At 35.6% G+C, this 16,517-nt stretch overlaps 1 protein-coding gene across 1 annotated transcript in view; it reads right to left on the minus strand.

Moving 5' to 3' along the window:
* Positions 1–16,517, minus strand: part of Gpr158 (G protein-coupled receptor 158) — a 296,234-nt gene that overhangs the window by 4,776 nt on the left and 274,941 nt on the right. Inside the window, exons 7-9 of the mRNA XM_048367807.1 lie at positions 14,041–14,279; positions 6,456–6,594; positions 1,120–1,225 (exon numbers count right to left, since the gene is read on the minus strand). Of these exons, the coding sequence (XP_048223764.1) occupies positions 1,120–1,225; positions 6,456–6,594; positions 14,041–14,279 (484 nt within the window). The remainder of the gene's footprint in view (positions 1–1,119; positions 1,226–6,455; positions 6,595–14,040; positions 14,280–16,517) is intronic.

The raw sequence follows: 16,517 nt of genomic DNA on the forward strand, positions 1-16,517 counted from the left end.
GGTTATATCAGCATTTCATTCCTTTTATTGACAAATAATATTCCATTATATGGATACATCACAATTTATGTATTTATCACTTAGACACTGAATTGTGTTTACTTTTTAGTTATGAATGATGTTGCTATGAACATTAAAGCATAATTTTTGTATGAATCTTTTTCAGCTATCTTTAGAGCTCAACAATTTATTGAAATTCAAATAATTCATCCACCTAATAAGTGTATAATCATATTGTGCAAAGTATTAAAATAGTTACAATAAATCATAGTAACAGTGACTAGTTAATTCAAGTAGTGATTAAATAAAGCTTTAAAAAATCTATTTAAGCTTGTTTGTTCTTTTCAATTAGGCTGAACCTCAATGGTGTTATTATATCGCGAGGGGTGGGGCGAGGACAAGAAGTCACGTATTGATGTCTCACAGTAAAGTATTGATAGAAACATAATGTTTTAATGTGATTATGCATAAAATGATAGCACTCTCATTTGTATGATATATCTTTTCCCCAGACTCCAATATCATTTCATTCCAAGCGGCTCTACTATCTATAGAAGAAGAAACAAAAGCTCAGAGAGAACAAAAGTCTGGGCTAATGGTACAGCACCCAGACTTTCACAGTGAAGAGGAAATCCAAAATCTCTAGCTTCTGATTCCTGGGCCAATGCTCCTTCATTATTAAAGCCTAGATAAGTCTTTGTCAGAATATGTTATTACATAGATTCTTCTGTATGTAACATTGTAACTATTTTTATTTTTATATCTCTGAATATGTACCTAAACTAGATTCTTATAAAAAAGATAGCTGTCTTAATAAATGATCTTGAGGTTGTATTTGCATTGAAAACTCCTTTGAACCAACAATAGAAACATAAATAGAAAGTATTTAGAAAAGGACTGAAACATATGTATTTGGATACGCATTCTTAAAATTATTAAGATGTTTAATAAATTCAGAAAGAAAATAGCTGATTTCTTGAGGAGAGAACTTTCAAAAGCTTCCTGAGTTTCCAGCAAATTTGCACATTTGTCTTTTTTATATTACAAGACATTTTACAAAGAAGAAACGACTCCTTTAAAGAAACAATTGTTTTGCATCAAAATATGCTAGAAGAATACCTTTGGAATCAGAAGCAGCCCGACGGTAGCTGTCACAGTCAAATGAGTGTGTGCAAAATACAGCATCAACATCCAGTCAGACTGAAGCCGCGAGGCAAGAACAAATCTACAATGAGAACGCACAACATAAGCCACCCAAGATCGTATCTTCTCATCAAATTAGAGGGAGGAGGTAACAAACAGTACAAGAAATGTACCCAAGGCCTGACGTATGAAACTGCAACCTCTCTGTACATCACTTTGACAATAAATAAGAAAAAAAAGGAAAATAAGTAGAGGTGCAATATAAGATAATAATTCAAAAAAAAGAATTAAAAAAAGAATTTATAAGTCATGGTTCTAATATGCATTATTTAACTAATTAGAATGAGAGGAAATTAGAGTGAAGAATTAATTACAATGAAGGGGAAATGGGTACTATCAGTCTTTGTGAATGATCTCAAAGTTTAAATGGCAAACATGCAATACATACAATGAATATTCTGTAATTTTCAAAGTGCATCTTCTATAATTAATATTTTAGTTGTTCCTAATTGTCAAATTGTCCTAAACAGCCAGCACCGGGGGCTTACACCTGTAGTCCTAGCTACTCAGGAGTCTGAGATCTGAGGATCGTGGTTCAAAACCAGCCTGGTCAGGAAAGTCCATGAGACTCTTATCTCCAATTAACCACCAGAAAACTGGAAGTGGCCCTTTGGCTCAAGTGGTAGAGCGCTAGCCTTGAGCTGAAGAGCCGAGGGACAGCACCCAGGCCTAGAGTTCAGCCCCATGAGCAATAACAACCCCAAATGTCCTAAACAACTTAAAAATGCGACTTTAAAAATATTCTCTTAGTGAGGAATTTATCAAGCTGATTGAGGGGACACAGAATCAAGGCAGGGTCTAATAATGTTGGAATTCTTTTGTAAATCAATAGGTACCCACACAACCCGAAGGTCTGGTTTGAAAGATTCATCCTTATGTAAAAAATCAAGTTGTTTCAATTAAAATCTTTTGCAGCTATAATTTGTCTTTTAATTTGTTGCTCTCCATTGCTTATCCAGGAAAGATAAATACAAGATTTGATCACTTTTGGAACCAGAGAATTAGAATTTTGTTTCTATAACATATATCATCAAATTGGATCAGTCTCAGAAAGTATGCTAACTAAAAAAGTAAAAAGCTCATTTTAAAGTAACAAACCAAACATATATGAATGACTAAAAAGGAAGAAACTAATTTAATATCTACATTATACCATATTCATGACAATTATACTAAGTACATAATGTTTAAAACCAAGTTGTCATCAAGGGAGTCTCTTCCTCATTTTCCCTCCTTTCCACCCTTTCAAACATCAAGCTGTTGTGGAAGCTCAAGGTCATCCAAACTAATGTCCATTTTCCCATGCTTCTGGAGGCGGCTTCAAAATAGACTTGTAATATGCATGGATTGCTGGATTATATCTCACATGTCACTAAAAAGGTTCTTCTAGATGTTCAGAGATGACTGGAGATGACTCAACATTCACCTTGTGCATAGTTTCTCTTCCTGGGCTACTTGAAATTCCTTCCTTCCTTCCTTCCTTCCTTCCTTCCTTCTTTCCTTTCTTCCTTCCTTTCTTCCTTCCTTCCTTCTTTCCTTCCTTCCTTCCTTCCTTTCCCTTCCCTTCCTCCCTCCCTCCTTTCTCTCTCTCTCTCCCTCCCTCCCTCCCTCCCTCCCTCCCTCCCTTCCTTCCTTCCCCCCTCCCTCCCTCCCTCCCTCCCTCCCTCCCTCCCTCCCTCCCTCCCTCCCTCTCTCTCTCTCTTTCTTTCTCTTCTTCCTTTCTTTCTGCATTTTAAAGTATTGTAATAGGACTGTCATATTTAGTGACATGTTTTAGTCCCTGAGGACAGTTGTAAGTTTAAGTCCATATATATATATATATATATATATATATATATATATATATATTTAAATGGGTCTAAATTCCAGGAGGGTAGAAATATTTTTAAACTGAGGTTTAAAGTTAAAGAGATTTTAGCCAGGCACCTGTGCTCACACCTCTAATCTTAGCTACTGAGAAGCCTGAGATTTGAGGCAGCCCAAGTAGAAAAATCTGTGAGATTTTTATCTCCAACTAACTACCAAAAAGCTGGAAGTAGAACTGTGGCTCAAGTAACAGAGCACTAGCCTTAAGCAAAAAGCTTGGGGAAGCTGGGTACCTGTGGCTTACGTCTGTAATCCTAGCTACTCAGGAGGCTGAGACCTGAGGAAGTTGGTTCAAAGCCATCCTGGGCAGGAAAGTCCATAAGACTCTGATCTCCAATAAGCTACTCAGAAAAAGCCAGAAGTGGTGCTGTGGCTGACTTGATAGAGCCCAGCCTTGAGCACAAACAGGCTCAAGGACAGTGTCCAAGCCCTGAGTCCAAGGCCAAGGACTGGCAAAAATAAAAGTAAAAAAATCAGGGACAGTGCCAGTGCCCAAGCCGCAAGTTTAAGCCTCAGGACTAGCACAAGATAAAAAAAAAAAAAAGAAAAGAAAAGAAAAGAAAAGAAAACCAAGCAGATTTTAAAAAGGTTTTATAATTTCCCAAAGCCTTACATGCTTATCATTAAAAATAAGTAAATAATTTGAATCAACTGGGGGAAAGACTTTTGCATATGAAACTTTTAGACTTAGTTCACTGAGTTTAGTCTATTTTGTATAATATGATATGTGGTAAAAAATGAAAGTAAATTCATATGTAATTATTTCAGTTTATATGTGCATGTATATGGGTATTACACACAAAATTATATTTTAAGCAGATATTTATTTATTTATTGTGGTACTAGGAATTCAACCCAGGGTCTTACACATACTTGGCAAATACTTTACCACTGAGCTATACTGCTAGCCTTAGAAGCCATATTTAATACTAATTTCATTCAGGACAAAGATTACTGGACTACATTATTTTTCTTACTTTGGGGCTTTATAAATATCAGAACCTATATCATTTGTGAGCTAAAATATGTGTAACTAAGATCTTGTATATACTTGAATTCTTTATTATTTCTATTACTTGCTCCCTACTCATTCCCCTCAAATCTGTATTCTGATGACTCAGTAAGTATACACTCAAATACAGAAGTACTTAAAGGTGATAGAGGAATTTGTTAGTAGTGCCTTTTATTTGTTGTTCAATTGTGGGGGTAGAACTTAGGGCCTAGATGCTGTCCCTGAGCTTTTTTGCTCAAGGTTAGTGCTCTGCCACTTTGAGCCACAGCTCCACTTCCAGTTTTCTGGTAGTTAACTGGAGTTAAGAGTCTCACAGATGAAGTGGTGCTGTGGCTCAAGTGGTGGAGTGCTAACCTTGAGCTGAACAACTAGGAACAGCACCCAGACCCAGAATTCAAGCCTCATGACAAAAAAAAGTCTCACAGCTCACAGACTTTCCTTCCCCAGGCTGGCTTCAAACCACAATCCCCACATCTCAGCCTCCTGAGTGGCTAGGATTACAGGTGTGAGCCATTAGCTCCAAGCAATAGGGCCAATTTTTGAATAGGCAGATTACAGGCTTTAGTTTTTATTTTATGATTTTTTCTATGCTAACTGTCTACTGCTTTGTTATCAAATTCAAAAATTAACTATGTTTTGCCTTGTTAATTTCTTTTTCTTTTTCTTTTTTTTTTTGCCAGTCCTGGGGCTTGAACTCAGGGCGTCAGCACTGTCCCTGGCTTCTTTCTGTGCAAGGCTAGGACTCTACCACTTGAGCCACAGCGCTACTTCTGGCTTTTTTTTTCTATATATGTGGTGCTGAGGAATCAAACCCAGGGCTTCATGTATACGAGGGCAAGCACTTTACCACTAGGCCATATTCCCAGCCCTTGCCTTGTTAATTTCTGAAGGAAGTTAGGCCAGTTTAGCATTTGAAATCCACTGAGGAGCCAACATTAAGGTAAGAAACCAGATCAGAGTACATCTGAAGTAGAAAAGGGTGTTTACATAAGTGCTCTGAACAGATTTAGCTTGAGCAATCAATTTTCTTCTAAGAAGGCTAGCAGCTTATTGTGGGCACATTCTGACAGCAGAAGACATTTAAGCTCATTTGTGACACACCTTCTTGCAGGCTTGGAACTTTTAAGTGGTTTGTTAATATAACATCGGACAGCAAATTATGTAGAGAGTTTTAATATTAGATCTTGAAACATACATACTGGACATTTTGAAACCAATTAAAAAAAGGAGCTGCACTTGGGAGGTAGTCTATATTGGAGCTTGGGGCAAAGCCAAGTGTCTTCTGGTACTTGCTGTCTGCTGCCTTGAGGACATCTCTTCCCAGATTCTCAGGCTCTGGAGTTCTAGTCTCATCAGAACTGAAAAGACAGTCATCCTTTTGCTTATTTACAATGTCATATTTCTACTTTCTCTCTGCCTCTACTCTTCTGTCACAGTCAGGCAAGGCTAAGGCGGCAGTGTCCTTAATTTCTGAGCTCTTGATAGGGTTTCCAGGGTTGTAGGACCACAGATACCTCTTTTTCTTGCTTAAAAACTTTTAAAAGTCGCTGCAGTGGGAACCACCCCTCCCCCCTTGGTGTAATTAATACAGATTAAAATGAACAGCAGAAAAGTAGCAGGTTCTGTTGGGGGAAGGGGGCACCAACGGAATAAAGAAGAGCTAGAAAATAGGACGGGCGAGGATGAATATGGTCCACGTAGTTTATCTGCATGTATAAAAATCGAGCAATGGGACATACTCAAATAGAGTAAGGACAAGTGAAATAGTATAGAAAAAGAAATAGGGAAAAGAAAAGGAAGAGAAAATGAAAGAGAGAAACAAGGATATGGCTAACCTATGATAGGGCAAACCCCCATACCCATAATAAAATTGAAGTCAATTTTTTTTGTTTTGAATGACTGAAAACCAGAATTCACACACATAAGCTGTCTATTTAGTATTAAGAGTTTGCTTTATATAATTTATGTGTGTTGCTTTGTATCTTCATAACAGTGTTACACAGAAACAATATCTCACAATAGCTTATAACTTAGTTACCATAATATTTAGTTAACCTTCATATTAAGTGAAAGGAAAAACAAATACAATTAACACACATATTAAAAGAAGCTAAGGACAGTCAAGTTAGCAGAGCTACTCGTTTGTCCTTTCTGTAACAAGTTAATCAACTTTTGTTTAAAAATCGTATCTTTGTCATCTTTAAATAGTTGTACAGAGTTACCATGCAACAGATCAGTTTATAATTCATCTTGATCTATGTCCCCCCCATCACTCCTAAATCTGTCTATAGTGTATCTTACCCAATTTTGCTACTTAAAATGTCATATGCAAAGGAAATTAAAGGAGTATTTACTAGTTCTCCAAGTCACTTGCCTAATTGTGTGGAATATAGCAGAGATGATGAGTTCATTGTGAACTGCAACAGCCATGTAACGGGGCTCATGGAATGCTGACGGCACTGTCCGTACTGCATAGCAGAGATACACACCCCACAAAAGGAAGGAAAACTCAGCTGCAATGAGAACAAACCATTTCCATTAGTTTCACAGGTAAAGAGAAACAAAGCCCAATATCTTTCACACACATCTTGTCTGCTATGGAGACATACATTTAGTCAGAAATAGGAGCTTATAAAGTATCACTTACAGAAGAAGACAGACATCATATATTTATTATTTTTACATCTTATTCAGTGTATAGAGAATTTTCAAGGGATATATTGATGTCATCATTTTAAACAGCATTTGAATTCTCAAACTTTTTGCTGAAACAAATTTTGTTTATTGTAAAATAAATTTTCACATGCCCACACAGACCGTAGGATGTGATTGTGGAATCTGGATCTTAATAATGCTACCAAGATGAAAATAGGAAGTCGATCAAGTGTACAGATACCATTTCTAGAAATTTAAGTTTTTACTATATTGAGCCAGTTCTGCAAGTGAAAATATCCTTTGCCAGCAATGTGTGGACATAGATTGCCAATGGAATGCTAGAAGATTATAAAATTCTCCATCACCTAGTGTTATCACTGAAGTAGAGGGGGTAGGCACAGTGGAATGTTATGGACAAGACTGAAGTCTGAGACTTGCTCTATCTCTAATTGCTTTACATAATCCTGGGCAATTTACCTAACCTTCCTGGCCATAGTTTCTTCATCTAGAAAATATGGATAATCCTTCACGGAATTATTTGGCGGTTAAATCAAATAACACAAACACAGAATGGTTTCTGACCAAAAGTAATTGTTAAATGATTCTTACTATTAAATCTCTCATTTGTATTTTTAAACTGGGCATTACTATTTTAACTCAGTTTTGACTGATAATCTTTCCAATCCCCTTTATCGACCTTAGTGGCATGACCTTATTGGAAGATAATATCTAGTTATTAAGAATAAGGCTATAAACCAGAGGAATCATCTCATCAGTGTGTCACCTAGATGTAACCTTCTCCTATACCAATACACTGATCTCTATTCAAAACATTGCTCATTTGTCCAAAATCTAAGGTGTTTTATCAACATTTCAGCTTATTTCCATAAGCATTTAAACATTAATATCCCAATTACTGAAAACCCTTTAAATAAACTAATCTGCCAAGAGATATTCTAAAACCCTGATGTAGCCAGAAGGTAAATGAAGAAAAAAAAAGCTTCACTACAAACTCTCCATGAGATTTAATGTAGATCCAAATTATTCAACCTGATGGCCATAGGCTGTCCACTCAGAACATTGTTTTTAGCCAAGCTCTACTGGGGTTAGTAAAGGACACGAGGAAATTGTCTTCACGGAGTCTCCTTTCCTAATTTGATTTCTGACCATGGCTCCTCTATTACCTTCTTTACCCATGTTTGAAATCTCAGAGCCACCATTCATTTCTACATTTTCTTTTCTTTTTCATCTGCATCAATTCCTCTCAGGACCCCGAAAATACAATTTTTGCCTAAGCCCCTATCAGATCACTTCTTTTTTGTAGTAAACTATTTTTCTAGGACCTATCTAGAACCTGGTTTTACCCTTTGCTAATTCATTCATCCTCACAGTAACAGTTATATTATTCTGAAAACCCATTTTAATCAAAGTAGGATTTATACAAAATCTTTGCCAGTGACTTTGGGCTAACCTATTCACAACTCCATTCAAAGAGTCATTTACTGAGGTTGGTGGCATGGCTTAGGTGGTAGATCACCAGCCAATGAGCCAAAACATCTAGTTTGAGTCCTGGTCTTGAGCAGGAAGAAAGAAAGGAAAAGAAGGAAAGAATGAAGGAAGGGAGGGAGGGAGGGAAGAAAGGAGGGAGGGAAGGAAAGAGGGGGGATTCACTCATGTCCTTATTATGTTAGAAATAATTTGTTCTCCAAAGTGAGACTCCAAAAGGGGTTCTGCAGAGCAGACATGTCCTTTCTTTCAAGACATTCTTGGTACCCAGGCTTGCTGTTAGCTGAGCACACTGCTTGGTTTTCTTCTCATTTACTTATCTGGGTCTTGGACCCTGATTTCTAGTCTGTTTCTTGATATTCAGGTCACCTTTTGTGAGGCATCAATTGCATCATCATTCAGAAATCTCCAGTGGTGCAAGGTTACTTTACAAATCTCTTACCCTGACACTCCTAGTCTCCTCTAATATGACTTCATCATTATGTATCTAACATGATCTCCCGGCATTCTCCAACATAATCTCTTAGATCTGACTTAGGTCTCATTGTCTTCTGACTCAATAAAGATTGGTCTTACTTTTGAGTCTTTGCTCACATTCTTGATCGCACTGAAAATTGTCTCCTACCCTGTTTTTAAAACTTAACCACTTTTCCAATGTCCAATTCAAGCTCCACTTACATACAAAGCCTCCTGAAATTACTCTATACTATCCCATAAATTTCTTTTCTATTAATATCTTATGATTTTTAATGAATCTCACAAAATGTATATAATTAGGAGAAAATTGTCCATGAAATCTTGTTAGTCATTCCCTCCCCAAACCACTCTCACTAAATGCCTAGGACTTTCAGGTAACAATATTGAGCCCACACAGATAATATCCAACAGTATTTATATGATTTGATAATATTTTATTCTAAATGATAACAATTTTATATTTAAATCATGAAAGATGTATATTTTCTGTTATCTTGTCATTCCACCTAACACTGCAGGGTCTATTAAAGAAAAATACATAAACGTCATAGACTGGGGACATTACTGTACTTAGATAAAGCACACAGAAATTTAACTTAGAGATATGCTTTGTAACTGTAATTTTAAATAACACTTCAGCCAATCACTGCAAGCCAACTAGCTGATTGTTCGGTTCTATGACATGGGCCCTCTCTCCAAACTAAATCCAAATAAGGCAACTCCAACTCTGTTGCCAGTTGAGTAGTTTCTTTATTTGGTTTTGAGTTCAGGCTGAAAAAAACTCAGCAATCTGGCTGCTAAAGCAAAACCCATAACCTCCTTTCAGTTTCATGTTTCGGACTCATGATTTGTTCTTAGCTAAAATAAAAGGTTGTATTTTATTTTGTCTCATGTTTTTAACAGGCTTCTGAGAAGCTGAGGATGTTATTGGCATTATGACTATTAGTGGAAACCTTTATTTACCAGCATATGTTATGTGTGTAGTGCTGGACTTGACACAAAAGACTTTGAGCATAAAAATCCATATTAAGCAATGACAGCCCAGAAAAAAAATGTACAGTAAATGAAAGATTCACATGTAGCTGCATTATAAAACAGCAAATCCTGCCACTCAGGGCAAGCATTATTTTCATATGTTACTACACAAAGATTAAGAAAAGAAAAAGGAAAGTAGTTATCAGGTTAATTATTCTGTTACAATGGAGAATTATATTTAAAAACATAAGACAAAATAAGATTTCTCATAATAGCAAAGCTGAACATGAAAATCATTTCATTAGCAATATCAAACAGTATGCTCTCACTGTGAAAAACAATTTATTATTCCAAGTACCAATTAAACTAAATGTGATATATAAAAGTTGTGCTTAGGAAAAAAACTAGCTTCGTATAATTAACTTCAGACTAGCTCTGCAATTAGAAAAGGAAATATGCAGATGTTACCAAATTTTGCCTTGTTATTATGTAGGAGTTGAAAGATGTGTTGTGCTTCTGCTTTACAAAATAATTTCTGGTGCTAAATGATTTTGATGGGAAACATGAGTATAGTTAAAGAGGGAATTACATTTGTATTTAAGGATCCAAATAGGGCTTTTAGAAAAAGGAGGTATTTTATTTTTAATCTATAAGGAATAGCAGTTTGAAAGTTAACTACTGTAGTCTTTAAAAATTAATGTACTACAATGAAAGTAATTTCAATTGCTTTTTCAAGGGGATGGAGCAAGCAAGAAGTGAGAAATAATATCAGTTCTGTGATACAAGAGATGTTCCAGCTCTGTGATCTTAGATCACCTATCAGGGCCAAGAGAGCAACTTCCAAGTGCAAAGCTCTGCTCCTTATGACTGTGACACCCAGGCTAGCCATGTCACAAAGGCACTTTGTGTTCACAATATTTTACCCTTTTTAGCCCCATTAAAATTATGTTTAAATAACATAAGGAAATACATAATTGATGAAACATTAAGGTTTTGGTTTCCCATGTATTACTTTTGAAATCTCTTTACTATTTAAAATTAACATATATTAATAATATGAGGAAGTGTCATTGTGCTAATCCTTCACATGGCTATAGTACACTCTAAATAAGGTCACACACCCATGTGTATGTTTATTCCCCCTTTCTTCTTGATTTATCAAATAGTAGTGTTTGGTAGGTTTTATTGTGTCATGTTGTATATGTATATATGCATATATATGCATGTGTGCATGTGTGTGTGCAAGACAGTATGTGCACATATATTTATATATATATCAAAGTACACTGCATATGTATATATGTAGTATGTATAATATATTGTTTGTGTATATACATATGCACACACATATGTATATAGTATAAATATATGTAAATATATGCATATAGTTTACTTAATCCACTTGAAACCTCAGTATCCTTTCCCCTTCCTGTCTCACTTTATAACCATGCTCAATTATTATTATCACTATTATTATTATTTACATTACCATCATCATCACCATTTTAGATTTAGGTCCAACAAATGAGCTGAACATGTAATATTTGTTTTTTTGAACTCATTAAGTTATACTTATTTCACATCTTATCTGTCATAGTTGCCTAATTTTTCTAGAATAATGGTTTAAATCCTTAGTAACAATTACTATTTTAGAATATCCCTTTATAATGCAGTAAAAGTTTCTCAGTTCATTTTAAACACTGGCAGATGAGTAAATTCCAAAACAAAGTGTATGTTTTGTGTATTTAAAATATTATACTAGGAAGGAGAACAACAAAGAAGAAAAGAATGCCCATAGCAAAAAGTAAAAACTGTTTTCTATAGTGTAACTATTTCATGTACAAATTACAGAACTGACTACAATTTTCAATAGTATTGTAATCAGCCAGAACTCATTGAAACCTCAAATACTTCACAATTCCCAAGTGGAAGGGAATTTAAGCCTATCACTCCAGTTTAATCATTGCCTATTAATTATTGCCTAGACTTTTTCCTGTGTTGTTCTTTCCAGACTGGCAAGTAAACTGTATAGAAAGAGATGTCGAACTCGAAGGAATCCCTAGGAACATGTGACATCTCAGGTGTTGGTAGACTTGATTCATAACAGGGTCCTTGTCAGGCGATGGTTGGGAGATCATGCTAATGTTGCTGAAAAGATGTGGGCCTGACATTGATATAAAAGACAGAATGACAGGAGATAATAGAGGCCTACATAGAGCTTTTGTATACATGCTTTTGTTGGGCTAAAAAAAGAAAGTAAAATAGCTTTGTTCTTAATTATGTTTCAGGTAACTATTCAGGAACTAGAGCAGTGTTAGCCGAGCTCTGCACTAAACTCCGGTGGACATTCTGAGCAGGAAGCAGGAGTCAGGAGTGACCTTGAAATTAGAATGTACAAGTGCTCCTCAGCAGTCTTAGCATATTATAGACAAGATATTCCCTCTTTATTCTAATGTATCTTACCGAAACAATATCATATATTCAATATATGTTCTAAATGCATAATCATAAACTGGAAGCTTCCAACTAAATATACCAAAGGATAAGGTACACGATAGTAACCATCTCTACTACTGTGTATTCCAAACTCGGAAGCCCTGTATCGTAGGACCTTACCTGGGATATTTAAATCTAGCTGCCAAAACTGCCTCTAGGAGTGAAAATATAAAGGTTAATTTAGGGAAGTCGATGCTGCACATAACTGAATTTTATCAAGATGGCAGGCAACTCACAAAGGACTGAAAATTGACTTCTAACTATGCCAAACTTGAATGCTTTTGTCAAAATTGTGAACATGAAAAACTGACTACCAGCTTCTCATGTGGGTCATTATATTTAGGGAAAAAAAAGAAAATTCCACTAGCAGAAAATTCCACTTCTTCAGAATAAGTCTAACAGGATATTTGAGTGTTTTTCTTCATAAATGTAGGATCATGTTTTCCAGTTTCAATCCTTGTATTCTTGTCATAGCTCTTGAAGGACATAGTATACTATACTATAGAAAATTTCATCAAAAGCAAACACATTTTATTCTACTAATAATTTAAACATGTGACTTTCATTTGCCATGCCAAATTTGTACTTTCTATTGTGTGGACTATTGGAGAAGATGGGAGCAATGTTTCATAAAATTGTTGGGAATGGACAATTTAATTTAGTTACGTTACTCAAAACCATCTCCTAAAAATTTGAACATTTCATTAAAATGAAATTTCTGGACTTCTAGCTTTAACAAGTTTCCCTCTTGCAGTCTAAGTGAGTTCATTCTTGCTGGCTCTCTAAGTCCTCTTCCTAGGAATTGTCCGGCATTAATGGATTAAAGAAATGCTCAATGCTTTTCACAGTTCCCTCCTTCCTAGTGGAAAGGATTTGCTCCCTTATGAGCTCTGGAGAATGGAGGATTTGTTGGCGATGCAGTTGTGTGTCACTGAATGCTGGACTATGCTGTTATGGAATGTTCTCACTGTAGGGACATAAGATAGTGCAGTGCATTACCTAGACAGTGCAGGACAATTACTGGACATGGCTTAGTGCAATCCAGGGACTCAGTAAAAATGAGGTATAAGAGGTCCATAGAACACAGTATATAGCTTTATAACAACTCTTTTTCTTCCTTAGTACTGGAATTTGAATTCAGAACCTTATGCTTGCTGGAGAAACATTTTAATACATAAGCCATGCCTTCAATGCTTTTTTAGTTGTGTTTCAGATAGGGCCTCATAGTTTTCTGGGGTGTAAGGGCGGAGGATTCAGCATGAGGTTCTTCTCAGCTTTCCACCATCTCTGTGCCATAGCTTTTACTACCTACACATTGCATGGCTTGGGTTTTTTTTTTTTTGTAATTGAGTCAATATTACAAAAGATAGATTAATTAGAATGGAAAGATTAATCAGAAGTTTTACAGAGGCAATCTCTTCACAAAGAGATTCATATCAAGTTGGATCAATATCACAAGATCAAAAGTATAGAACAATATCAATCTTTGCTTGTTTCCTCCAGACCAAAGACGTAAATCAAGAAAATAAATACTGTTCATCAAATAGAGACCAATTGACAATCTCTTCCTACACGGAAATTGACTTTACTCACTGCATTTTTTTCCATTCTGATTTACTTGGTTAATTTTTTTTCAACAAAGACACATACCTTTGAAAAAGAATGGAAATTTCCAGAAAATGTTTGTATTCTATATATAATTGCTCTTATGATCATAATGCTGTTTATCAAAATTATATTAGATGGCATTATTTTAGACCTTTTAAGTGTTTCAAAGCTTTTTGTAGTAATCGAGTTTAATGCAATTGAGAAAAAGGACAAAGCAATCACAAAAAGAAGTGACCACATACCCACTGCTGTCATATAATCCCATCGGTCTATGAGGCACATGTTGAAGATGAGGTGATCAGATGTCTGTCCCTGGCCAATGAGTGAAATCTGTCTCTCCAAATTCTGGCACACGGATGAAGTCCAGCCAACAAGAAACCAAAATACTACCAAAAGTATTACTGCTAGCATCCTCATGACCCGGCCACCAGTCATATATGGAATTCGTTGTGCTGTTCGTGAAAGAAACACCTTCAAAACCCTGGAAACACAGAAGATCAACACACAAGTTTAGCCTCATACTGAGCAAGTAAAATTCTAAAGTACTGTATTTCTTCTAGGAAACTTAAAGCCATACAAAATACATTTGTGTCGAGTTTTAACATGAGAAAACCCAGCAATATTACTGTCCATATTTTAGCTTAATTTAATTTTAGTTTATACTTCAATGGCAAAACAAATATCCATCAGATCAATGGATGCATATATGAAGAAATTATTTGGGCATCTCTTAATGTTTCAAAAATTATCAAGCATCACTCAAATAAACAGGGTTTCTAGGGGGATAATAGTTCTAAAAATAGGTAGATTATTCCAATGTTAGACTAAGTAAAAAAAAAATCTTCCTTGAGCCAGTATTTATTTTTATAACAAATTTTCTTGAAGGTATTTTCTGTATATCATTTCCTGGGATCTTCCTTCATAGTCTTTTATCATAGTACCAAAATAAAAAATGAACTTAATATAAAAACAATAATTATAAACACAATAGATATTTAAATTCCAGGCCAAGTGAATCAGCTATAAGCCATTTCCTTAAGGAATGAACATGACTGGAATTAGATTTTTTTTAACTTAAAAAGGTCTGAATTAAATAATATGCAAGACTGTTCAACATCTAAATATTGTGGAAAGGGGCTGGGAATGTGGCCTAGTGGTAGAGTGCTTGCCTAGCATGCATGAAGCCCTGGGTTCGATCCCTCAGCACCACATAAACAGAAAAAGCCAGAAGTGGCGCTGTGGCTCAAGCCTTGAGCAAAAAGAAGCCGGGGCAATGCTCAGGCCCTGAGTCAAAGCCCCAGGATTGTTGAAAGACAAAATACTACCTCTATCCACTCTTCAATTTCATCTCAAGAACATCCTTAGCTGATTTTAATTCTACACCCCATTTCTATATTTTGTGATAACACTGTGATTTAACATAAACCACTATGAGTGTGTAACGGTACTTCAAGAGTATTCATAATCAAATACGGCAAAATGTGTGCATTAGCCTTTCATTTCCCCCTATCCAAATCAAAATTTTAATGACATTCAAACTATATAAATTCTTCATAGAAATCACTATAAATCCATAGAGGAAGCAAATATATTTACTCAAAGTAGGCTAGATAGAGTATGCAATATTTCCTTCTCTATATAGATATTTGCTAGCTCTGCTTGAATTGACACAACACATCCAGTAACAAAAAGTCACTTTGCAACACATCCAGTTTACTCTTCTTCCTATGTACTTAGTTCCAATGTTCCTCAGCTAACACAAAGTAACTTTATTTACATATTTACCCTCAATTTTTCTGTGAATCATGTTAGTAACAAATAAGGATATAGCAGATTTCTTAACTGCTTTCCACCTGAGTTCTCCAGATTGAGTTATTATTTGTTGCTTCTGTAAACCATATGTGGAGTTGTCCAAGCCATGCTAAGCACTAGGGTTCCTGAAACACTTCTGCTCATCCAGTTTCACTGCTGCTTGCTATTTGTTCCTAAGTTGTACTTCTCCCTATGCCTCATGTTGTCATAGTATTCAATTCAGTTAAATATTGAATACAGTGATCGCCTATGTTTATGAAACAGAATGATACCTATTCCTGTTACAATCTATCTGAATGTTTTAGAACAAGACACTAAATATAATATTGGGAAAGTGAAAAGATTACCATACAGGAGTATCTAATAAACATAAATTCAGAAATTTTCAATATTCAGATTATAGCTACATTCAGATGTCAGAAAACATTTTTAGACTCTTAACATAATTTAAAGAATCAACACGGTGAATACAATTATCTAACAATAGTGATCTATGCAAAGAAGAGAATGATAAACTCTAAATCAGATCCATAGTCAAAGAAGAGAATATATTTCAAAAAGAGTAGTGAATGACTGTTTGTTACAGGTATGGTTAGAGTATTTGTATATTTCTTTAATTTCATTCTGCTTTAAACAACAATTATTTTGGATAAGAAATCTTCACTATAATTAGCACATCCAAAGTATCAAATTCTATATTAAAAGGGACAAATTTCAGGCTGGGGATACGGCCTAGTGGCAAGAGTGCCTGCCTCATATACATGAGGCCCTGGGTTTGATTGCCCAGCACCACATATACAGAAAATGGCCAGAAGTGGCGCTGTGGCTCAAGAGTGCTAGCCTTGAGCAAAAAGAAGCCAGGGACAGTACTCAGGGCCTGAGTCCAAGCCCCAGGACTGACCAAAAA

Source organism: Perognathus longimembris, chromosome 18, assembly GCF_023159225.1.
Source record: "Perognathus longimembris pacificus isolate PPM17 chromosome 18, ASM2315922v1, whole genome shotgun sequence".
NCBI classification, from domain to species: Eukaryota; Metazoa; Chordata; class Mammalia; order Rodentia; family Heteromyidae; genus Perognathus; species Perognathus longimembris.